This window comes from Centroberyx affinis, unplaced genomic scaffold (assembly GCF_046629955.1).
Source record: "Centroberyx affinis isolate AG114_WGS23_722 - 3 ecotype Tasmania unplaced genomic scaffold, CSIRO-AGI_Caff_v1 ptg004204l_1, whole genome shotgun sequence".
Taxonomy (NCBI): domain Eukaryota; kingdom Metazoa; phylum Chordata; class Actinopteri; order Beryciformes; family Berycidae; genus Centroberyx; species Centroberyx affinis.
In genome coordinates this window covers 61,415-87,496 of record NW_027281952.1, presented here as the reverse complement: position 1 = coordinate 87,496, position 26,082 = coordinate 61,415, and the positions used below count along the sequence as shown (strand labels likewise).

At 43.4% G+C, this 26,082-nt stretch overlaps 1 protein-coding gene across 16 annotated transcripts; it reads right to left on the bottom strand.

Annotated features, from left to right (window-relative positions):
* Positions 1-44: 44 nt before the first annotated feature.
* Positions 45-26,024, bottom strand: LOC139664236 (abl interactor 1-like). 16 transcript variants are annotated; one of them, XM_071542990.1, is made up of 11 exons: positions 25,876-26,024; positions 18,098-18,265; positions 12,677-12,853; positions 9,060-9,074; positions 8,223-8,326; positions 7,708-7,848; positions 6,280-6,384; positions 5,582-5,877; positions 3,526-3,612; positions 1,185-1,370; positions 45-1,063 (listed from the first exon to the last, which is right to left on the bottom strand). In XM_071542990.1, exons 1-11 carry the CDS (start codon positions 25,990-25,992, stop codon positions 888-890), a joined length of 1,572 nt encoding a protein of 523 aa, XP_071399091.1. In that variant the 5' UTR covers positions 25,993-26,024; the 3' UTR covers positions 45-887. The 16 variants fall into 16 exon arrangements, with proteins under 16 accessions (XP_071399091.1, XP_071399092.1, XP_071399094.1 ...); XM_071542991.1 differs by having other exon boundaries at positions 5,582-5,869; positions 6,284-6,384; XM_071542993.1 differs by having other exon boundaries at positions 5,582-5,812; positions 6,284-6,384.
* Between the last annotated feature and the right edge of the window lie 58 nt (positions 26,025-26,082).

Genomic DNA, 26,082 nt, shown 5'->3' with positions numbered 1-26,082 from the left:
TCCCCATTGTCTCCCACCGCTCCCACCGACACATAGCATAGTAAATAGATATCTCATGGTTTTTTTCCCCCCTCCCTTAAACATCTGTGATTCGGACGTCGACAGCATCAAACATTCAGCCGTGTCCTAATGCACTTGTTGATGTTTGTTTGTCCTTTTCACGTTTTTTTTTTTTTTGACAAAGTAAGATGGATGTTTTTTATTCTGTTGATGAGAGGGAAGGGGGGTTGGTCTTTTTGAGTGTGGCCGGTCTGCTGGCCTACAGTGTAAAATAAAGGGGGCGGGAAAATTAGTGCCGAAAGCCACATGCATGGTATCATATGGCAAATCTAATGTATTGAGTTGGCTGTGTAGACATGAATTAACTCTACTTCTAGACTGAGATTGATGTTTTTATTGTTGGATAGTTCTCCGCTGGAATAGGCTTAATCCATGTCTGCCAGTACTTTAAGTCCTTGTGAGGCAAAAGTCCTCAAGGAAATACGACCGTTAAACTCTTGGTATTACGAGACGCACTTTAACCTTTTCTACCAACAGCCACACTGGTAGAAAAGGGTCCTTAGCTCCTCCCTTTAGTCCACAGTGTAAACCAACAGACCCTCTAGGCCTTCCAAAGCTTCGGGACTGTCCTGCTTTGTGCGACGCTTTTTTTTTTTTTTTCTTGGGGACCAGAACAAAACCGTGGAAGTATGAAGCCCCCTCCCAAAAGACAACCACTTTGTAAATTCCCCAAGACTTCAACATGGCACTTCATTCAAAACGGGAGGCTGTATGAACTGCTGTCAACTGGATTGCATACTGTACATCTTCACGGTTTTAGCTCTGCTCGAAACTGCAGTGGTGTTTTGCTATTTTGTGGGGTTTTTTTTGTGTTGTTCTTTTTTTTTTTAGTCTGCGTAGTGCATGATCGACTCAACGTAGTTTCCGGGGAAGAGTCCGGTGACGCCGTTGCAGACGCCTTCGAACCAGCCGTCGTCGTTCTTCTTGATAATGTAGATGATGGCGCCCTCCATGAACGACAGCTCGTCCTCCTTGTCCTTGCTGTAGTCGTAGATGGCCACGACTGGGGAGGGGGGGGGGGGCAGACACACAGAGCGAAAGAAAACCGTCAGGACAGAAGCGCAGTTGAGTGTGTAGGATTTTTTTTCCCGGATCTAGCGCTTTTTTTTCCCCCTGGCACTCACCTTTCTCTAAGTAGGCCTTGGGAGCCCAGTGGGGGTCTCCGTCGGCGTAGGGGTCGCTGTAGTGGACCACCGCGGCCTCCTCCTCCTCGTAGTCCACGGGCGGGGGAGGCGGAGGCGGGGAGGGCTCCTCGAACATGGCCATGTCCTCTGGGGGCGGCGGAGGAGGCGGGGCGGGGCTGTCTGTTACTGGAGCGGGGACAGAGAGGGAGAATTGGAAGAGATGGCAGAGGGGGCAAATGAGAAAGGCGAGGGGAGGAGAAGGTATCGGCTGACCTGATCTGATGGCTATTGCAATGTATTTCTAAAATCCATTTCTTGCTGCGGGGTTCCATTTCAAAATTCCATACCTTTTCAAAACCTGCATTCCTTGGCTCGGCTGGAGTCAGAGTTCAATATGGCATAGCAATCTAACTAGACCATATCATTCTATAGCTGAAGATTATTCTTCACCGCAACAAATATCACAATATGTGAAATGAAATTGTGCAATTCCCAAATTTTCTCTCAAATTCATTTTCCATATATTTCTAGACATTCCAGGTCTACAGGAACCAATAGGAAACCTGTACGAAGACCTCTCTTACTATGAAGACCATAGTCAATTTTAAATGCTGTAATAAATGTGCGGTGATTTAAGTGTTCACTAGAGGGCAGCTACGAGTCTTGGTGACTCATCAGTGAGGCAGTCATCCCACAGCATCTACTACTACTACTACTATTTCAGTTCATTTATCGCTCCATGCAGACGGAGAGGAGAGCTGGAGTAAGAGCCCAGAATATTAAATGACTCACTATCTCCTTTTTCAAAAACAAGAGGATGGGATGTTTGTCCGGCTAGTATGCCTTAAAGGGACAGTTCGGGATTTTTTTTAATGCCTGTCCTATTGATCACTACTGCAGCTCCCTCTTAGGACATTTAAAAAGTTGTGTATATCCTGATGGGAGTTTTTTACTAAGTTTTTTACCCACATTTGTGCTTGTGACACAAGAGTCCTCATAGATCAAGTCTCCCTCAAGTCTCAAACACACCAGTCCAGTGTGACAGACAGCTGCACTACTGATCTAACTAATTCATAAGCCCGCTGTTGAATTAAACAAACGGTAATATTGTACCAGAGAAGTGAATTTAACGCATTCCTTCAATTCCATTATGCTTATACACTCCTTTCCACCGCTTTAACTGCCGACAGTAAAACTGTTTAAGCATTAAGGCTTACTCTCAGCTGAAACTGCTTTACTGTATGACAGCAATTCTCTCGGATTTTATTACTCCCATCCATCACACCCTTTCGGTTCTGTGTAAAGGCAGCGCACATTACAGAAAGACAGAGAAAGGCACGTCTATTCAAATAGAAGTATGCAGTTGACAAGGACTATATTTCACTGTATCACTCCTATCTCGCATTCCCTTTTAAGGTCTGTGTAAGAGTAGTACGGATTATTGCTTTAAGGCCTGTGTAAAAGCAGAGTACATTACATTTGGACAGTTAGAAGCAAGAAGCACCTCTGCATATATAAATATGCATGTGGTCAGGTCTGTATTGGACTGTATTATTCATTTCCAGTGCTTTCTTTTAGGTCAGCGTGCATTGCATTTGGTCAGGCGGATGCAGACAGCTGGATGGCTGCGCAGCTACATTCGTCCAGACAGGACAGTGGTGAATCAGGACGCGGCATCAGGTCACATTTTCTCTCCTCAGTGGACAGAGAGGAGAACGCACGCCTGCCGTGATCTGTCACCATGGCAACAGACAGACATCAGAGGGGTGTCTCCGCTTTAACACACACACACACACACACACGCACGCATACACACTCAAGCAGCAGTAAAGAGTGTGTACGTGTGTGTGTATATGTGTGTGCAACCCTAAAATAATGGCAGTGCCAGCAAGGTGTGGTGTGTAAGAAGCCACAGCGCAGAGAGTGAATGTGAGGTAGTGTGTGAATGCTGAGACGTTTCCAGAGCGCTGATAAGAGAAGCGTGGATAAGGTGTGTGTGTGTGTGTTTGTGTGTGTCTATCTCAGAGAGAATGAATGTGCATTTTAACAGGGGTGGAGTCTGAGGTTTGTCTTAGTGTCTTAGTATATCTGTATGTAAATTTGTATATATGTATATGTACGTATACTGTGCATGTATGTGCATATACTGTATATATATATGTATAAGTATATGTGTATATGTACTTTATGCATATACAGTATGTAAATGTACATGATATTATGTATATGTGTAAGTGTAAGTGAGTGTATTTGCACATCTATGTCTATGTCTGTGTCTGTGTCTGTGTCTGTGTCTGTGTCTGTGTCTGTGTCTGTGTCTATGTGTGAGCTCAATACTTACTGCTCTCCTGCATTCTGGCCACAAAGCCGGTCAGAGGGATCTGAGGTGTCAGCTGGACCATGGGAGGAGGAGGAGGAGCCACAGACACTGGAGCAGCAACACCCAGATAGACAGACAGACAGCAGCAGAGAGACAGAGAGCGACGTAGGTGGTGGATGGGGAGGAGAAAAAAAATAGGAGGACAGGTGGAGGTCATGTTGGAGGAGAGAAAGTGAAAAAGGAGAGAGGAGAAAGAGAAAGCTTGTGAGCAAGCAAAACGGTGCAGGAAGCATTGCTGAGCAACCCATTTACACATTCCTGAACAGTACCGTGTTTGTTCAGCTGAGCTAAAGAGGCATTCATCTCAGCCTGAGAATATACCGCGGCGGCATCCGTTTTAAGTCGAGAGCAAACGCTGTAGCCAGCAATAGGCTTCTGCTACCAGTAAAAAAAAAACAAGCTGCAAAGCGCTACACAGACCCAAAAATAACAACAGTGACAAGGTAACAGTTCAGCAGCTTTGCGGGAGGAGTGACGTAGCGCAGATCGGCTTCTCTCGAAAGAGGAGCGTTTCACAGGTAGAGCTGCAGGATCCGGTTCCAGAGAGACACGCCGACAGACAAATAGATACAAACACAGCCGCCCTCGCTCAAAGACATGATGTCACACATGCAGGGGCTGACAACTCTGACTCATAAATCACCAGTAATGGAGGGGCGTCTATGGTCTCAGTGGGCAGTAATGTCTTCTTATTCCACCGCCCTCACACCGCACAGCCACATCCATCCACAGATACACTACATGACTTCAACAGGGGGGGGGTCAATTTGCTTCCTTGCGTCCTGGAACTGGTTCTGGTGCGGGGCAACTTCTATCGGAGCCCGCGGAGATTGCAATACGCATGTAATCTTTCACTATAATTAAAGTTCAGCGAGTTGCCGTCACTGGAGATCACATCAAATCCCATTTTAAAGCTCTGGTTGAATGTGAAAATAAAGCTGCGCATCACTGTGTCCCTGTTCCCAGACAAGACAACCTCCTCCCTCTGTGTTCTGAGCCAAGGAAGATGGCTGTCCCCAGAGAGAAGCCATTAGAGGAGAATGGCTCAGAGTGATGCATGCCAAAGTAAATTTCCACTCCTCTGACAGCTCATATGCATATGTCCTGGGTTTCCCCTTGTCTAGCAGCTGTGTGTGTGTGTGTGTGTGTCCTGAATTTCCTCTTGCCTGCCTCCTTCCATTGAAAAAGACTGATTAAAGTGACACTGTCGTAACTCAATTAGAGGAGGTAATGACATGTGCTACACAGCGGGGTCTAGGTGGGAAGGTTTCAATAACTCTGACTTCCTTAATCATGGTTCATCATTCCTCTTCATTATCCTCTTGAAGGGCTAACCCAGGCACCTTTGAGACACAACCGGGCTGCATGCAGCGGGACACAAAGATAACTAAGTATTGTGGAGAACGATACATTGACATTTATTAGGTTATAGGATGTAATACAACAAAAGCAACCTATCTGCTCTGCTCATGACTAGGAGCGGCTATATTATATCTGCAGGTTTCATCAAGTTAAATCTAAGACTTCTGAAGACCTTGTAATGCCAGTTAGAATGAAATTATGACCAATTTCACATGAAATTTCACTGTTTTCAGTTGCTGCTTGTGTTTTAACTTTCTTGCGTCTTAATCTGTTGTTTATCTATGTATTGCACCTTGACTGCCCAAATTTCCCTATTGGGATAATAGAGTTCACCTTACCTTACCTGCATGACTAAGCTGATCTCTGACTTGCAAAATAGCACACCAAGAAACTGCTACATTTTTAAGACCTCTAAAAGTGAATTTATGACTTAATGACTGTATTTAACAGTATTCAAAGTCTTTGGAGGTCTTCAAAATAGGCAATGAAACATTTAAAGACTTGCTCAGGACCTGCAGACACCCTGGGGTATAAAAAAAAACCCTGCGGATCAGGTTTGTGTGTGAATCAGAACTGTATTTACTCTTTAGTATTACCGTATAACCAACCATCTACCGGATCACAAGTAACCGGCGAGGCATTACAGCCCAGTTACCTGCGTTCTGCGGGTAGGCGGGGCCTCCGTTGAGGTGGGGCTGCTGGGAGACGGAGAACTGGGAGGCGACGGAGGGGGCGCGGCGGTAGGTGCCGGTGGCTGACACCATGGAGGCCGAGGAGGTGGTGGAGGAGTTGTGGCGGGAGATCTGGCGCGAGATGGTGCCGAACTGGGACATGGGGATGGGGCCCAGGCCGGGGCCCTGGGGCACCGAGGCCGAGGCCGGCGGCGCTGCAGGGGTGAGGGGGGGGGGGGGGAGGGAGGGAGAGGGCAAGAAATCATTTTTCGCTTTTTGACTTAAGGAGAATGTATTGTATTAATTAACTTATTTCTAAGAGTGAAACAACACAATTTGTACACATGATTGTTTGTACTTAAAGCAGAGTGCTATCATTTACTCTGTGACAGTTTATATATATATACTGTATATATTAAAAATGAATTGAACATATATAATTCCTGTTAAACATATTTTATTGCATTATTATCTAAGGGAATATCTGGCAACATCCCATTCTCTTCTATTCAAGCTATAAAATAAAGCTCAATTTGACTGAATTTGATTACATTTGAATGAGAGAACATGTGAATAGGAAGGGACAGAGAGAGCAAGAAAAGAAGAGTGGAAGACAGAGAGATACAGGGAAGATCCAGTAGATCCATACATTCTGGATGCCTTTGATGAGCAGCTGTGAGACTCACCTTGCCCAATACTAGGAGGGGAGGGGGTGGGAACTGCAAGTGGGACACCCACACCACTGCTTCCACTGTTCTCCCTACCACCGCTGCCACCACTGCTGCCACTACAGAGACAGAGAGGGAGAGAGAGAGAGATGATCAAACTTAATTACATGACCACATTTGACATCCTATCATTATTCTCTCATGTGTCATTCTGTCATAACAATATTCCTGTCACTATGGCTAATAAACCGTGAAAATGCTGTAGGGAGGCTGCCTGTAATGTCTTTTTGACTGGCACATGAATACTGAGCGAGTATCTGAGTGCAAATTTACACAATGTCTTGTCCTTTTCCGTGCTCCAAAAGGAGGGGAGCTACAGGGGTGGGAGCTCAAATGATCAGACAGGAGGATTACACCTGAATGTGGGAAATGTGGTGTTCATCTTGTGAAACACTGGCACCAACAACACCACTGGCATGAGACAGACGCTATCGTCTCCACCATGGTCTCATTTGTTTACGGTAATTCTACCAAGGTGTCACAATTAATTTTACAGTGATATATTGATGTTTTTCAAACGCTACACGTAGATTTAAACATGTCAGACATTCCGGAAATCACAGTGTTACATGCACACATTGGAAAAGTTATCTTACAATGTAGAGATGTATACTGTAGGCAACAGATCAGGAGAAGGCAGTTTAATGCAGCTTTTGACATCACTATTATTTGTTTTGTACAAATTGACCAAACTGATAGTACACACCTGGTTTCACATTCTGATAAGACACTATTTTCAACTCTAGCTAGGTTTAACCATAGGCATCAATTGGATTTATTAAGGTGTGTCACTTGTCATATCTTAGTGAGTCCAAATTTGATTTTTTTTGCCAAGCAAAAATTTGAATCTATTTGGAAGCCATAACTAAAAAAACAGAACTGACATAAGGGCAGCATTCAGGATCTGTTCCCTCTTAGCTGTGTGAGCAAGATATTTAAGTGACCTACCTCTAATAATTTATCACATTGACCAAGTAATAACAATATCTTGTCAGTCACCACTCCTGCTCCACTTGGTCCCCAGAAATTAAGTCGAAATAATCAGTACAAGTTTTGGTGGCAAATGATATTAGGAGCTGGGTGTTTGCCATACCATTTTAGTTATGTGTGATTTGACGCCCCCGGCTTTAAGATACTATTGGAGCTGCCTGCCACCTGTTTGCTTTACTTTGTGCGTTTCCTAGTTGGATCCTCACACCTTCGTTTAATTCTTGTTCTGCTGTTGAATGTGGATTGCTGAAGAAATGCGGCCAAATTCCTCTCTGAGAACCTCCGCAATCAACTTTTTAGTGCATCTTCACTGCATTTACACCTGTTTTCTTATGCATTTTAGCTCTATCCGAGTATTAGCCAGATATAAGAAGAGGGGGGGTCTGTGCTACCTGTGTGTCCTGGGCCTCTGGTTCAGTGAGGCTGTGCGTGCAGGGCTGTGCTGGCTGCCTAGTCGGGCCGGGCTGGTCATGTAGTCATTAGGCACCACCGGAGGCTTAACCGGCTCCAGGGTCTTGTAGGGAGTGTTGCGCCTGGATAGAGAGAGAGAGAGAGAGAGAAAGTGTGAGAGAGAGAGAGAGGGAGGTGTGGAGAAGGATAGTGAGAATAGTAAATGACAGAATGTTTGTCACCATGAGTCCCACTCAGTGTCCTCATGCAAACAGAGGCCATACAATAAGTAAAGTAAGGGTTTTTTAATATGATTTGCCATTCAATATAGAACCACTGCTCTAACCAAAGAACCCTTGAAGAACCCTTTTTCTTTGTGTACAAGAATACACATACACACTAAAACTGGTCAGCCAAGGAGCCAGCAATACCACCCAAGACAACAGTGGCCAAGCAGGACCAGAGTTTATTTTCCAAACCACGTGTGTTGAATCCATTTTAAAAGCCAAGGCCTTACCCCAGGGTTCCGCGACCAGCCATGGGTGGGCTGGGGGGTTTCTGCGTGGGGGGGTTGGTCCTGGATAGCGTCCCTCCTCGCCCCGCTGCGTTGTTCCCATGTTGCTAGAAGAGAAATGACAAGTTCAAATGCTGCTGTGGTGCAATCTGAATAGCCGAGGCCAGTGTTTCCCCTGCTATTGAATAGTAAGGCTGACAAGTCACTCGACCTAGAAAAACACGTTTGAATGGAGAATCTAAATGCTGTTTCAGATGGCTTTCCGCTCACTGACAAGACAAACATTTCTTGGGGAAACACTGGCGGAGAGACTTTTCAATGGATAGATAGATATACAGACAGATACAGAAGGAGAGGGGGGAGACCAAGGGAGGGAGAGGAGGGAGTAAGGAGGTGATTGGTTGCCTTATGTGAAGATATTATGCATATTGCATATGGAATGGGATGATGGTATTTGTTGACAGGAGTATGGATCAGCGCAAAAAGGCATATGTGTTAGAGTAAATATAGAAAAACAGTTGATATGTGCATCTACCATTTTCCTACATTTACTGTAACATATACATACAAACCATCTGACAACTGTTGTACTTGTGATTGTCGAATAAGGAAAATATTGTGCTATGTAGTGATTATGCTTTTGATGCACTGTAATAAATACATTTTTCCATGGAATCATTTGTTTCATGGAAACTTAATTCCATATCATTACAATTTGACATTGTTGTGTAGCCTAAGTTTTGCGAATGGAAGGCAGTTTTAATGGGAGTATGGAAACCCTGGCTGCTTGGAGTTTGATCGGAGCAGGATGAAAAGAGGAGGAAGACAACCATCTCTTACCTTGGCCTTAAGCCACTGAGTGCAAGCAGTGCAAAAAGAGAGGAGAGAAAAGAAGATATGCTCATTGGTTAATAAAAAAGTGAATAAATGATTCTGTATTGCAGTGATAGCAAGTCTAGAAATCCCCCATCATGCATCTGCCCTGCATCCATTTTCAGTTTAAATTTGACAAACAATGGCTACATCTTTGCATTTGTGCCCATTAGTGACAGAGTGTGACAGGCTGCCAGCATTAAACAACCAGCTATGTTACTACACTTAGAAGCAAACCAACTGAGAAATTAGATTAAGTTAAAAGGAGAGGACGTCATGAAGAGAAACTCAAGAGAGAGAGAGAAGGAGAATAACACATCAAGGAGACTAATAAGGGAAAATACTGACACTCAAGTGTAAAAAAATATTCAGTTTTATCTCGGCTTCAGTTCCACTCCCTTCTAATCCTCGATAGTTGTGTGTGTGTGTGTGTGTGTGTGTGTGTGTGTGTGTGTGTGTGTGTGTGTGTGTGTGCATGCGTGCGTGTGTGCATGTGTTTAAGTTAAGTGTTGGGGAAGCTATTTTAAAAGTATAGTTTTACAAGCTACCAGTAGTGAGAAGCTGAACTAAAACAAAGCAAGACAAATATTGTTTTTCTGATTAAAGTTACTTAGAAAACAAAGTTCAATGTACTTTGCAAAAGCTGATCATCAAAATAAAGTGCTTTGAATGCTGACTGTGTTTATAATGCTCACACTTTGACAGCTGCCTGCCAGAAACTAAAATTTAGCCATGAATGCAAACCCAAAAATCCTGGGGCAACTGATAATGTAGTAACTGGCAGATAATGTAATAACTTGTCAAAATGTAATACAATTTAAATGGGTTGAAAATGTAATAAAACCTGTCAATTTATTAAATTGCACCACATTATTACATTAACCAGCAATTTTTACATTGAGGTGTGTAACATATTTTAAACTGATGATGTAATAATAATATTGTCTAACAATGTAACAAGTGAGGTTATTACATAATTAGTTGATATTACTACTACATCATTAGTAAAAAAAATCTACATACCTTATGAAGTAATAAAGTCACATAATAATCACATAATGTGATGCTATTACATTATCCAGCTTTTTATAACATTAACAGGTTTCATTACATTTTCAACCCATTTAGATGAAACCAAACCAAACAACCCAATTGGGGTTTTTCACAGAAAAAAGCTGAATGAATATTAACAGTATCCAAAACACAGTATCCAAGTTTGAAAATTGCTGAGCTACCATTAAGCTACTGCAAAATTTAGTTAAACTGCTGTAGTTTAATGACATGTACATGTAGTGAAACTACTCCCTAACACTGTGTGAATGTGTGTGTGTGTGTGTGTATGCATATGAGCCTACTCTGTGTAGCCTACGTCAGTGTCTAGACTTGTGTTGCAGTCTATAATCAGAATCAGAACCACTTTAATCGGCAGGCCCGCTACAAATAATGTGTAACGTCTGAGGTACGCTGGGCTCTGCTGACGTTTTAAGCGGTGCGGGAGAACCGCGTGGGTAATAATCCACGGCGCGGTCGTAAATAACCCCAGTGAGGTGTACAGACTGGTGGGACTGAAACTTTGTCACCCCGGGCAACTGCCAGCAATGCCAATAAAGGCTGTCACGGCGGAGGGGGTGAGCACATTCATCCGTAAACGTGTGAATGGATCTTCCGTGCGCGAGTCTGTCTCCCCGCCGATCCGCGGGTGAGCTCCCCTGGTTAAGGAGCTGAAAGCGCAGGAGGGCCGATCACGCCTTGATGGCCTTAGGCGAATCCCCGGGGAAATCCACCCAGCCAGGGGAAATAGGCCGTAAGGACTGGGGTGCTAATAACATGCTTACACACATATATGCATGAACACACCAGCAGCTACACATTCACACACACACATGCAGACACACACACGACACCCAAATGCACGCATGAACCGACATACCCACACACATGCATCATCACATATTATTCACAGCATTCTCTCCCATTCTGTCTTGTGGCCGGTGCGGTGGTGGGTTTTTTGAGCTGATATCAATGCTTCTGAATTATTCACAGACATGTACTGTATACGTGTGTGTGTGTGTGTGTGTGTGTGTGAGTGTGTTCTGGGGGGAAAAGACGGAATCTGATATGCCTTTCTGTCTGCAAAGAGCCAGACAAATGCACATCCATGAACACACACACACACACACACACACACAAATGTGAGCGCACACGCACATACACACACATTCTGCAACGAGCCAGACAGAGAAATCACAGAGAATTCAAAATGGACGGCCTGAATCTCTGCAGTAGCCAGAGAGTCTGAAATTCCCAGAGTTTTCATTTGTGTATTTCTTCCATTCCTCCCTTCAATCATTCAATCATTCTGGCTCCAGTTGTTCTAAAAATATAATTGAATTAAAAACTGTTCCCCAAATGTTTCACGGATGTCTGAGTCATGTATTTTCAGTGCTGACAGAGTGCACTGCTGTTTTCTTACGCAGGTATATCTGAGAGGGGGGGGGGGGGACAAAAAACAAGAAAGCACACAATTTCTAGCATCTACGCACATCATTTCTGCAGATCCATTTGATTGCAGCATTTGTTCACGAGGCTTCATTTGCATAGCGGGCCATGCCAAAACTCTGTCTGTCTGTGCCGCTTCTCAGAGGGGGAAACGGCAGCTTTTGCATTTGAATCAGCCACTATCTCGACACAGACAGACGCAGGGAGAGGGATGAAAAGATTGACTCCAACGTGTCATGCTGCGGAAATTTATGACACAAACAATCAATACACACAATGGCGCGTCCGCACTCGCACACACATACACACAAACACACACACGCACAACCTTGTCAGAAAAGAAGAGAAGAAAACAAAGGGGAGAAAAGAGAGCGGATGGATCCCGGGGAGACGGAATTTAAAAAAAAAAACGGGAGAATGAGGCGGAAAAGAGTTGAAAGAATATTTTCCCACAATTCAAGAAAGGGGATGTGATGGTGTCAGCAGCATTTGGCCACGATATCTCTGTGTTGTTTACACTCTGGAGCGCGCACACACACACACACACACACACACAACAAGAACTTCCAACTTGTGAACCCCTCCAGTTCTTGGACAAGACCAAGCAAAGCTTTCTCAGCTGCAGTCCGCCACCAACTTAGCATATTACACTCGGATGTGTGCGTGTGTGTGTGTGTTACATTTTCACGTGTCTGTACTTAATTAGCTAAAAGGCCGGCATATTGATCGGCGAGAAGTCTGAGCAGTAATTATGCAAGTAGACAGTCGGTTTGTTCACATGAAAGTGCCAGGTGTGAACTAGACTCTAAGTGCATGTTTTCCTGTCGGGCAAAATTGATTTAGGCTGGGATTCAAGACGATCTATCGAAATAATGAGTTTGGTAATTAGCTGGAACGGTTCGGGGGTCATGCGGCTAGAATATAGTGAGGATGTTTCCAATACCAGTGGCTAAAAAGTGAAAAGACCAACACACATATTTTACGCACCGCTGACCAAACAAATGGGGTCGGTGTGAGAAGCCCGCACTACTAGACACTAAAATAACTTCTGGGGGGGCTTTTATTTTGACGTAGCGAACTCTTACTTTGACGCCGTGTCCCACGTCATCCAGCAGCGTGTAGTCGATGGGCTTCCGGATGTAGCGCACCGGCCGCTCCATGTTGCCGGGGGCGATGATCTTGTGGGTGCGCGAGGTGTTCTTGTTGGTGGTCAGGATGCCGATCTCTCGCCGCGCCACCTTCTCCTTGTGGATGTCCACCGTCTGGAGGGAGAGAGAGAGAGAGGGAGACAATTTGTTAGTTAAAAAACGGAATGTAGTTCATATACACAGCTGGTCGGCTGTGGCTGTCATTGTAATCGCCTGTTAATTTATTACAATCGCCTGTCATTTTCCTGCCAAAATGGCTGTGTGGTGATGGAACAGAATACTATGAATATTTCTAAAAATACTCCCTACTTTCTATTCATAGTAGCAGCAGAAACTTTCATGGCCCGGGGTTTTGAACTACTTTCTTTCAGACTGTCGCTACTGTACTAGTTTCATCTCTGCTATGTAGGGACGGGTATCCTTGGAAATAAGTTGATACTAATATTGGTTCCCGGTCCAACGATGACACCTTTTCTGATAGCTTGCTTCGTTGGATGAATGCACATTTCATTATGCAAGAGAGTGAACTATTTTCAGTTTTATTGTGCATGCCTCCTGCTATGATAAATAAAATCAGAGCTCCCACTGCAAGAATCTAACAGCTTTTTGTCGCGTTTTGGTACCTTTTAGTCAATTTAAAGTGAGATTATCAGTTTTTTATTTTGGTGACATTTTTGCTAATATACAGTCATTGCTGTGGTGTTTCTGCACTGCACTTCCCAGAGATCACTTCTTCTTCTTCTATTGATTCCAGACAAACCATCCAACACATCACTTTCTGTGCGACAGAGTAAAGAGCTACCAGACACCGGAACAGCAAATGAAAAAGCTTTCATGAACTGGATATAGGTTTAATCACTGGTGTGTTATATCAATCAGTGATAGAAATTAGCAAAATGGACATTTATTAATAATATAATGTTATTGGAGGCTTTAAGGCTTATCGATACCCGGCCCTTTCTCTTCCTTGGAAACACATTCTGGGTCCATAGCTTGAGCTACTGCTGAACCATCCTGCTCTCTTGGCCTATACCCTTGGGACCATTTGACGAAGCCCTCCTTTCCCCCCCTCACACACCAGGACCAAATTAAAATACCAGTGACCTCCATCTCCTCTCCGATTACAGTCATCATCACTCACAGCAGCCGCTCACAGCGGGCGCCTCCGCGGACGGGCCTTCACTCACGAGAGACTTTATGAATGATAGATGAAACCGGAAAGGAAGGAAGGGGTGGAGGGGGGGGGGGAAGGCTGAGCGAAAGGAGGTGAAGAAATGAGGGAGGATGAACGAGTGTGTGTAACTGTGTGTGTGTGTTCATAAGGATAGTGTACGTGACTGATGCTAATTCTACTGTACATCTCCCGACTTTCCGGCACGTTAGATCCTGAAGACACAGAATTGAGTGTATGTACATGCGTGATATTGGGTGTATGTGTGTTTCTTTGCGTGTGTGTGTGACCCACACAGCAATGAGGTCACGCATCAATCAGTCAACCCAGCAGCCCCACTGCTGCGACTGCCTCGCTCTGGGAGGAAACCAACCGGGAGATTGAAACTCTGATAGACAAGTCAGAGTCAACTTTATTTTTTTGTTACTCTTCTCTCTGCGTTGTGAAGTTGACCCTGGGTCGCTGTTGCCTGCCGTGCAAAACTCTCTCTCTCTCTCTCTCGACGTGTCTGACGTGAAGTCCGTGTGTTGCGTGCGAGATATATATAGAGAACATGCTAAGCTCTTATTTTTAGGAGAGGAAACTGAAGGCTCACGCCCAGTTTGAGCTGGGAAACTAACGAAGACGACCCGCCTACTTCCTGCCAGAGATAGGCGAGTCGAGCTTGGAGTGCAGATTGGAGAAAGGGAGAGAGGAGAGAGAGAGAGAGAGACTGGACTGTCATGATCAAAGATTAGAGAAATGGCAGGAAATGGATGAGAGAGGAAAGCGGTGACAGGATAGACGCTGAGAATATGAACTTGTCTCAGTCGTCAGATATACAGACAGCGCCTGTCCGTGGTGATGGATGTACAGCATTTGATAAACAACATGTGCTGTCACAGCCCACTGCATCTAGACCGTATTAGCATTGAAGGACTGTCCAGAATTCCTCTCGACAACAAAGCAAGGGCGAAGCGGCGGTGCACCAAGCATGTTAAAAGCAGGACTTCTACAACTACATCTGTAGATGACGAGTAGATCCCACAGCTTTCATCCGAATGCATGACTGAAGACTGAAAAAATGAAGCGTCATCTTAGCTTATGCAAGTGCGGCTGTCTTTAGGAAACGTCTAGACATAATAACTGTTATCTAACCTTTTGAGGACAGCTCTCTTTTTGCCCTTCCCTTTGTCTCTCTGTCTCTTTTCTTCTTGTGTAATCTATTTACAGTAATAAACATCTGGCTGCCGCTCAACCTCCCTATCTGTCTGGGAACAGATGGCGGAGCTGTAAGGCCAACATGTTAACTGCTGTATCGATAGTTTTGGCTTAATGAATCTCTGCTTGAGTAAAATGCTACTCTCTCGACAGCTCGGTGGCACCATTTGCAGAACTGACACCCTGCCAACCGTCTATTTTGCATTAGTAACGCAGCATTTTCCAAACAAGTCCTCTTGGGGGTGGAGCAATTTTCGCAACTGCAGTGCAGCAGATGTATGAAAAGGGGGGATTCTACACCGGCTGCACTTGTAGGTCTGATCAAAAGCCATCAAAAGCGAGTGATGCCCTCCCACTCAGCTTCTAAATATTACTGCAGAGGTATTTCTTTCACTCTTGCCGGTGCGTTATTGGCAGCGAGAGAGCATGATGTCGCCTGTATTGAGATTTCAACGTTGTGTCAGCAGACTTGTGATTCAATGAGCTCATATACGGCTCAGCAGCTAATCCACAAAGACAGACAATGCATGAACATAATCTACTAGGGGGGGGGGGTTATGAACGAATCCTCACAAGTGTCTGTATCTGTGTCATTATCATTGTTCGGATTTACACTCGGATATAATTCGAGAGGTTGATCTCGCACTGGGGGGGATTTGACCGATTGAAATGGAGCTAAAATCCTTTAACAGGACTGCAGAGGATGAAGAGGCACAAGTGGGTCACCGTACGGATGAATGACAAGACGAGTTGGGGTGGGGGGGGGGAATGGATGAATCATAAAGCAAGCTGACTGACAGTGGGACTCAATGAAATGGAAAACAGGGGTAGAGAGTGACTCATGGGAAGAGTCCTGTAATGTTTTGTGTTGCAGCAGAATCAAAACGAGGCACTTATCTTTTGTTCGCCATTACACTGGTATGGGATGAGACGGCAGAAGTGAACACAAAGACACAGTCAGCGGAGACACAACTATTCAACCCAACTGATACAGGCAGAGAAGAGGTGGTCTTCCATAGCTTGCCCTTGATTTCTGCATATAACTAGCTTTCCTTGTCAAATTTTGTGTCGACCTCCTTTCCAGTAGGCTTTCTATATCCTAGATGGGAATTTTGGCAGCAATATTTGCCTGCCTTCTCCATACCATCCCATTCAAACGATGGCAAGTGAAGACATTTTTGCACAAGTCGTGCCAGAAAAAAACTCCTTGGCACAACCGAGCAAGCTAAAACATTTCATTCCCTCGACACATCACTGCTAGGATAATGAGTTGAAGCCCTGGGGAGATACCTGTAAGAGACGGCCAAACACTGAGATAAATAACAAGGTGACCGATAACCTGAACACATTTGTTCTTTTACCTGTGAAGGAGGGAACCAACAGCAAAAGCAGAATCAAAGCAAAAATTGGATAAAAAAAAAAGCGTACTTCAATTTGGATTCATGCAAGTATCCATCAAAGACTTCACAGGACCACATGAGAGAAAGACACGCAATTATGGTTTACAATCACTTGCCACTTTTAGATTCAACCAATTTGTTACCAACTCATCTCTCACTGAGATATTTGCTCTGACCGAGATAGCTGCTTTCACCAACATGTGAAGTTTCTGACTAATAAATGTTTTCAGCAGGATATCCATGCAATTTTCATATCTTTTCATGCATCCATGTCTGTCGCACTGGCCTTCAAGTCTTTATGAAGTTGGCACATGGCCAGTAACACTGTAACTGGAGTGCTGGGGTGGCCGAGTGGATAAATCATTGGATTCAAGGCCCTATTATCATTTCATGGTAGGATGAAATCCCACTTTTGGTAAGAAAGCAATGTATATTTGGAGAAATACCTTTATCTTAGATGACATGAAGGGACGATTCAAATAATAGCTTTAAGGTGTCCCTCTTACTGCCCTGATCTCTTAGTCCCACCTGTAGCAGGCATGAACCTATATACTTGTCAGCTTCTGTAATGGGATGCTGTTATCTGTTCACATCAGCATGTGCTTATAGAGCTCAACAGTACCATTACCTCTACAGGAAATATCGCGGGGAGGGATTTCAGCACCACTGACCATCTCTAAGGATCAATAGCTAAAAGACTCTCATGGCAAGTCGTTTGACTGCGGCCCACTCCGCTCCGTCTCGCAGCATGCGGGGCGAGGCGGGAGCTGAGAATGCTAACCAGGCAAGAGTGCTGGCGTCAGGCTTTCGCTTCATCCCTGACAGGGCTTAATGAAGCACACAGGGAGGGGACGGTGACAATCGCTGGCTGACAGGCTGGGTGGCCGAGTGCAGCGCAGAGAGCGAGGGAGGGAGAGAGAGAGAGAGAGATACAGAGAGGACTGCTGATGAAGCAAGTGGGACTGAAGAGGGGTTGCGGAGGGTTGGCAGATCCAGCATGATCCATGCCCCCGCCGTATCTGTCTGTCTTTATAATGTGTGAATGTGTCACAGTGCGCTTTGGTATTGTGACACACAGTGGTAACAGTGGCCGTGTATGGAAGATTTTATTGGACTTAACAGACTTACAGAGGACTGATCCCACTATCCACAAATAAATAACTTTTCGCTTGTGTTTTGGAAACTGATATCTAAATAACTAGGAAACAATTGGCAAAAATGCATAACCCTGAATAAATGTATTGTCATTTAAAATAAATAGGTTTTATAAATGTATCCGAATTAACAAATGCAAAATTCTGCATACCAATGGGTGTTTTCATATTTTTGGATTAGATTTGTTAGTCTCTCCACACAACATGCATTCAGAAGGATTTGTATACTTTAGCAGGATTTCTGTGAATTGCTACAGCTGAAGGAGCAAAGATTGTATCTACAAACAAATTAAGCACACATCCACAACTAGTTTATATTAACCTTTGGCATTTAAATAAATAGAAAAATGCATTAAAACATGTCGAGGATGTGTGTGTATGTATGTGTGTGTGTGTGTGTGTGTGTGTGTGTGTGTGTTCATCTCTGACCTACCTGGGAGATGTGGTTGATGGAGGACTCCATGCGTCGCAGCTGTGAGGCCTGGATGTCCAGCAGCTGCAGCACATTGTTGGCTAAGGCATTGATCTGGTAGGCCACGCTGGCCAGAGACTGGGTGGTGTAGGCCTTGGTCTCCTCCAGGGCCTTCCTCTTGTCTTGGGCCTGGTGGGGGGAGAGGAGGGAGGAAAGAGAGGGAGAGAGTAAGAGAAGAGAGAGCGGAGCAGAAGAAAAGAGGAGAGATGAGCGGGTCAGTGGTGGAAATAGAGCGGTGGCGGAGGGCAGAATCAGTAAATGCTGTGCATGTTCAATACTGATTATGCAAACAAAATCAATGTGGCTGATTCTTCAAATTTCCTGGACTGTCACTCATTTGTATACCAGTGTGTTTCAGTAAATATTAACAGTCTGTAAAAGCTCTTCCTTGTTTGTTGTTTCAACATTGTTGTCTAGTGGGTGACGCCTTAGATTTACTCTAAATTCTGTAGCAAATAAGAGCCATTCCTCAGCTGCAACACTTTAGGGGAAGTGAGCCCAGGAAAGAACCTCGGTCTCAGAAACAAAATTAGCCCTCTATCAGTTCTATGAGCAGGGAGTGAATGAGTATTTTTTAGCAGGAAACACTGCTCTTGGAGGACGGTACATTCTCAGCTGCTTCCCCCCACACAGCCCCGCTAAGACCTGAAGAGGAGTGAACCAGAGTTCACGCGTCTCAGAGGGAACGACTTTGTGGAATGCAAAGCAGCCTGGAATTGGACAACAATAACTTCCGAATGACTCAGATGGATAACATAGGACAGGTGCATGGTGGGAGCTCAGCCCAGTGGGCAGGAATGCCAAGACATTTCTTAGGATCCCAAACCTCCTCCCTGTTGCGGGAACCATCTGTTTCAGGATGCCTTTAATAGCATTGGGACTGAATAGTGAATACACATATTTATAGCAAACAACATAGGGATAATGCGACCTCACGCAGAACCACTCCGCCAGGGGGTTGCCAATCTTTTCCAAACTACCCCCTATCACTGCTGGAAGATTTCTATAACCCACATTTAAAACTCTTGAAAATCTGTATGGCAGATTGGTTATGGTTATCATTTAAATGCAAGCACACAAGCACACATTTAGTCTGGGCGGACGAATATTGGATTTTGCTCACATTGCTATTGAATCTTCAAAATCAGATATTGAAATGGACCGGCTCGCACTGTGAGCCTTCTCAGTAGTCTGGACGCAATCCAGCCACAGCGCACAAAGGGAATGAGTATATATATGTAATGTAAAAAGATGAAGAGGGAGAAAGGGATACAGATTTAAACAAATACCGCCATTTTACAGAGAAGCACAGCAGCCATTTTCAGGTCAAGGGCCGATATACAGTGATGTGGTCTCATGAAATCCAATCTTTGGAATCGATCTCAAAAATCCCATTGAAATGGCAAGTGTAAAATCATAGTCATTAGCCATCATCACAGCACACAAAAACAACTTTTCGTTTGGTTCTCATTGGTTCTTTATTTCATAATAACAATCATAGTCTATTTAGTTTTATTTGGAGGCCTGCACAACACTTGCTCTACACATAGGCCTATGGGAATACTTACACCATAGGCCTATGGGAATACTTGCATGGTAACACATTTTTCACTGGTATATACATAGGCTACCAATGCATATGCACACACACATGCATAGACTGTATACACATGCCAGAGCTGCAGAATTGGTTGTGTATAAGTGACTAAGAAAATAGTCAGGATTTTGATTTAAGTAGCAAAACTGGAATTCAGATCTTTTTTTCCAGAACAGACACACACACAATTTTTTTCTGCCCTTAAAGAGAGGATAATCGAGAGGGGAGTCTCTCATGTATATCAGATTGAAAGAGACAGAAGAATCCTGGCTGCTCATCACAGGAACCAGGACTGACCGACCTCATTGACCTGGGATGTTAATTTATCTTTTTCATCACTCGGGTTTACATGCAGGTCGGCTGAGCTCGTTGTCAATTAACCGCTCAATTTATCTCAATTATAGGATTTAAAAAATACAACCTGTGGGCGTCTCCGGCCAAGTGTGAGCGTGGAGAGGTTAGAAATAAGACCAGTAAACAGACTATAGCTTCTATAGAAAGAGCCAGCAGAGGAAACCACTCAGCAGTATCACAGAGACGGGCACAGGTCCTCGACCCTGAGCTTGGGAAACACTGATTTATATTTGTTTATGTCTAGTCTAGTCTGTTTTATAGCTCTTTATCACAGTCAAGTCTCAAAGGGCTTTACATACCATCATATAGCCTACATGTCATATACCATACTACATATACATACACATCATATACATCCTATACTGGGTCATATAGCCCACATACTTCATATCCTACATTGTTTACTACATCATATTTATGTAGGCTAACTGAATGTAGTGTGATTATGTGTTTTATGTGCAATGTGATTGTGTGTTCACCCTGTGTATGATGTGTGTTTCTGTATTAAAACGTATCGCACCGTATTGTATATTCCTAAGGAATGCCACAAACGCACACAAACACTCTCACACAGACACATAAACACAGCACAAATGAATAGATAAGGCATACACAGCGACACATTGCAGATTCAGATTTCACTATTCGTATGAATCACTCTCTCTCTCTCTCTCAGCCACAAACACACACACCCAATAAAAGAAGCACAATACTTGCATAGTCACATACTCATTCTCTATTACACACAGCTGGCACGGACACCTAGAAACACACATTAAGAATAAAGGTAGACAGAAATACACACTGCTATCTTTAACAGAGTGCAGTGAGTGCAGGAGGAGGAGGAGGAGGAGGAGGAGGAGGAGGAGGAAGATAACGCGTGAGCTGGGATTTAAAGAGAGGTGAAACTTCCAAAGGAATCAAACTAATTAAAGTGGCCTGAAAATATCCAGTGTAGAAAACCCAGGGTAATAATACATCTCTCTAATACACGTTATTCATGATGGATCTCTTCTCCTCCCTCGCTCCGTCTCTCCCTCTTTTAAATATAATGTTTTTATAATAAGCTTACAAAAGGCTTTTGTAAGAGTTCCTCTTGGGATTTTTCTTTTTAAACGCCAGCCTGAATCTTAATAATGCACTAAAATAATGCAATTACTGAGTGTCATATCATACTAAAGTCCAGTGTGTGTGTGTGTGTGTTGGATATATCCACAAAGCCCTGAGTCATGAATGAAACAGCTATGAGTCAGAGGGGTGTCATGTGAGCCGAAGGGGGATTTCGGGTTGGGTCAACAACTGGGACATATTTAGTAGATTCATGAGCTTCCACCCTTTAGCACTAGCCCATCTGATTCATTCATACCTCAGTGAGTCCATGTAGAAAGCTTGACCAAACACTCTGGCCCTGATGTCAAATTTAATGACTTTTCCATGACTTTTCCTTCCTTATACATTGGTAATGTTGTTTTTCTGCTCATAAAGATTATAAAAACAGTCTGGTTTTCACTACATTTGGGCATTCTGTTGAGAAAAACACCATCTAATGCAATGAATGTGTGAAGTTGGAAAATGCATTCAGATATATTCCTGGAAAGTGACCCATAAACTGATCACATCATCCAAAATGTTACTATTTTTGTAAGCAAAGGCATTAAGGAAGGAAGTAACTTCAGTAGCAATAGCATACTACTTTCATACCTTCAATCATTTTCTAGGAGGTAGTTGTCACTTTTTCAAATGGTGAGTGTCTAATTTGGGAATGAAACGCTTCAATTTTGCTCCAACATGATACAGTGTGCATTTCCATATCAAGGTGTGCATGGCATAACTTGATGTTTATGACACTTTTGCTATTCTATTTGATAGTATGGCTGCATTTATTAATAAATTGCCATCCCCAAGTATGCCTATAATCCACCTAGATAAAGATGAACTATGTATGTTTTAAGTCTATGACAATACATGACAAAAAAGATAAAAACATGGTCTTCCATCGGGAGCAATACGCCCAATTCAGAGCTTTATTCTGAACACAGAAACATTTTCCATGTCCAATTTCTACAGTACATCATCTGAGCGTATGCTAACACATTTGCATTCTCCTTACTGTTCATTCCCTGTTATGTTTGTCCAGTGTGTGTGTTTACATGCATGCATCATTCTGGATAATTTTCTTTCATATCCCCGCAGACGTCATTATTCAGGAGAAGCTGCATACATGCATCTTCATATTCCACGCATGAATATCCTTGTGTACATAAATAAACAGGATATTCCAGATAGTGCCATGGAAAGTGAGCCTACACAGACTGTGAAAATCAACAGGAAAGGGGATGAGGTGCATACATGCTTCTGGATTCCTGCTAATATCAGTATGTCCTAGCTATCTTGTTTGAGTTTCTCATTAACGGAATAAGAGCTTAAGGCCTTTGTAAACAATAACTGTTGGCAAGTGTCAACTCAAAACTGAAATATTTGAATTATTCAATAATATGGGTGTGAATGTACTTAAGACATTCAGATCTTTGGACTAATACATTTTAGGCATTTAGCTGATCCAGAGTGACTTACAGCTTCAGTGTCAGTTCAGATTTCTTGGTCCCTTGTTCATGAAAAAACAGTATTCTTCATCGTTTGCTTCTTGACATTAAATGTCTTATTACAATTTTTTTTTAATTCTGGCTGTGCACATGAATTTTGAGGTTTATGAGTTGATTATGTTTGTTTTTACTAACATGGCAGCTTTGCAAAATGCAGATTTTTTTTTAATGAATAGCCTACAAGAAAACTTAAAGAGCACATATCTGAATGAGGCCAGTTATCTATAAAAAGCCAGAGTCACGGTGCATTCTGGACATTAGTCACATCACTCTAAAATGGTGAATGACATGGTATCATTATTAGTATCATGACCTATTGTGTCACAGATATGCACAGGTAATTATGGGCAACATCTTGAGGCAATGAGGATGGGCATTTCTGGAAAAAGTTATGACCAGCCATCATCAAACTTTTATTATGTATAGCCCACTCAGAATATAGGCTACACCCTAGTTTTGTCCCTTTTGCTAATTTCCATTCTTGCTGCATGTAATATTGCACATCTACATCACCTAAAAATATTTGCCCTGGTATAGCTTAGCAAATTATTAGCTACAAATCATAGATCTGCATTCCACAACTAGCCATGGACTTTTGTTTTGATCAATTATTATGTGGTAGATGCATCAATCACACGTCAGGGATCTACAAAGCAGGGTCAAGCTTGTCTGCTGCCAATCTACAAACACCTCACACACATGGAATTCCATTTCCTTTAGCGGTGTGACCTGCTGATATGAATCTGATCATGTTATAGTTTAAGGTAATCCCAACTGCTGATCTGTGAGCATCATTGATCAAGAAAAATGTCAAACTAATTTACATTGAGAGGTTGGGTGCGGGGAGCATAATCCCTATCCTTGCTGGGTTTTACATGAGTTTATGAATGAAGTCACAGCCTAGTAGTGAGTGGGCTGACACAGAAAGGTCACGTTGCCAACCTGGTGACAACCAGAGGCAGTCTGCCAAAACAATCATCCAATATACAAACAATAATCCAGATTACTGAAATTTAATCCATTCCCTGTGGGAACACTGAAAATCAATATACCAGCCATCTGGTCTCTAGACCAGAGTACTGCAGGTTTACCTCTCACCTATTGCTATTGAAAGTAACCCAAGAACGAAAGTCTATAAACAGAAGCTTAGCATTTCCTCCCAAACTGTCCTCATCAACAGGGTTTATGACAGAGGGAGACGTTTCTTCATGTGCATGTAGCTAAAGCCTGAAAAATAATCTGGCACAACCTTTGAGCAAAATATTTAAATTCTCGTGGAGCTCTCTGCATAACTAATGATCTTGGAGTGAAAACACTGCAACCTAGAACTGCTTGTGTGTGTGTGTGTGTGTGAGTGTGTGTTTGTGTATGCGTGCATGCGTGGAGAGTAACCTACATTGCATTTCTGGTGACAAGCGGGACAAAGTGATCTGACATATTATTGCAGTGTAACTCTGGGTATTCTCAGCCACACACTCTACATTTAAGTGCCACAATGGCATAACTGCCATGCGCGAGCACAATGGGGTCCCTGGTGTGTGTCGGTCTGTCAAAGGACTCTAACAGCTGAGCTCACAGCCATTCACACCGCACTATTCAAAGCCACTGGTGGTCTATGATGTCCACTCACACTCTCACCTAGATTCACCTAAATACTCTCCCACTATGGAACCCTTTGCTCTGACCAAATGGGCTGAGAAGGCCTATTGTGTTCCCACACATTTTCATGCCAAGCCCCCACCAATAGATACACATTAGGCCCCATTTGATTTGATTTTGTCTGAAGGAGCCTCTTATCTGAGAAAACTTTTTCTTGTTGGATATGTTCTAGTACAAAAATGGACAACTATTTATATTGTAGGTGGGGAAATAACAGTGAAGCCTGTGATCAGAAAAGTCATTCCTACAACATTCACTATAATGAATGAAATAATAATGAAACCATTCCTCATTTTGCTGGAACCCCCCTCAATGACCCCTGGTCGGCCCCGGACCCCAGTTTGGGAATCACTGCTTTAGGCCTTAAATTTATCTTTTTATTGACACTGATTTAACACTGAATCTGTGTGTGCAAAAAACAAGCCTGCATGCCTACAATTACTTTGAAGCATGCATTTGATTACATGCAAATTATCGCTGAATGTGCTCTCAACCTCTAGAAACACTGTAGCAGTAGATGCCTTCATATCCACAGCATGAGTGGCTTTTAGTGAAAAACCCTGTGGTTACACAATACACATCTTGACTCTTACATGATGCATGCTTATCCCTGCTACATGTGTATCAAAAGTCTACAAGGCCTTGGCCTACTTAAATGATGCCTCTGAAGTGATCGTAGATGCTATAGGCTTGGATCCTGACAATGTTAGTCATTCATAAGGAAGCCTGGTGAAAAAACATTATAATATTCCTATAATAATCATATGGGGAGTATATAGTGTGTCTGTGATACTCAGTGAGTGAGCTACTATTACAGTGAGTTTATGGTGACCTTATCGTACTTCATGGCATCTTGTATTTCCTATGGTGCACAGTAATATTCCTACAATATTTTCCTATATGGGCTTATAGCTTTTCTCTACTATTCCTATAGTATCTTTCTAAAAAATACTATCGATTGCAATAGTTCTTTATCGTAAGATTCACCTGAGAAATTTCCCATAACAACACCATTATGTGGCCTAAATACGTAACGCCCGCTTGCTTGTTATTAATAAATAATAACATATGAGGCTATAGGTCGATAGCCATAAATCATGGCGAAATAAATCAATGAGGGCCGAGATTTTGGACTCCTTACACAGGCACCTATCAAAGAGAATGCAGTCAGTGACAAACCACTTGGTCATAACAACGACACACCCTCTCAAAGCCCCCAGCAGCTTTGAACATTGACATAACGTTAACGTTATAGCCTGTGAATGTGAACACGGCTCCGATACGCAGGGCCGAGCCCCCCGAACTAGACGATAATAAAACCTAGCCCAGCCCGGTACGGCACGGAGCTGAAACTGAGTCATTATACCGGTGTAAAAGGCCAGTCCGTGTAGCGGTTTGCGGATCCCTTTCGTTACGAGCAGCATTTCCTGTCCCTGTGGTTTCACTCACTTCTACTACAGCGCCGCAGACACGACGGAGATAAGAGAGAAATTCACCATTTTTAAAGGCAGTTAGGCGTCGCTTACCTGCACATAATTGTTTTCACAGTATTCCGCGACCCTGGACAGGTTCTGGTAGCTTTCCACAAGAGCTCTTTTGCCGGCAGGGATTTCCTCCTCTAATAGCATTTGTAGCTCTGCCATCTTACATCCCTTTGCATTTCTCTCCTCCCTGTCCTTTCAGTGAGGCGAGGCGGTGATGCTGTGGTGTGTTGCTGAGAAAGGGGCTCCCCC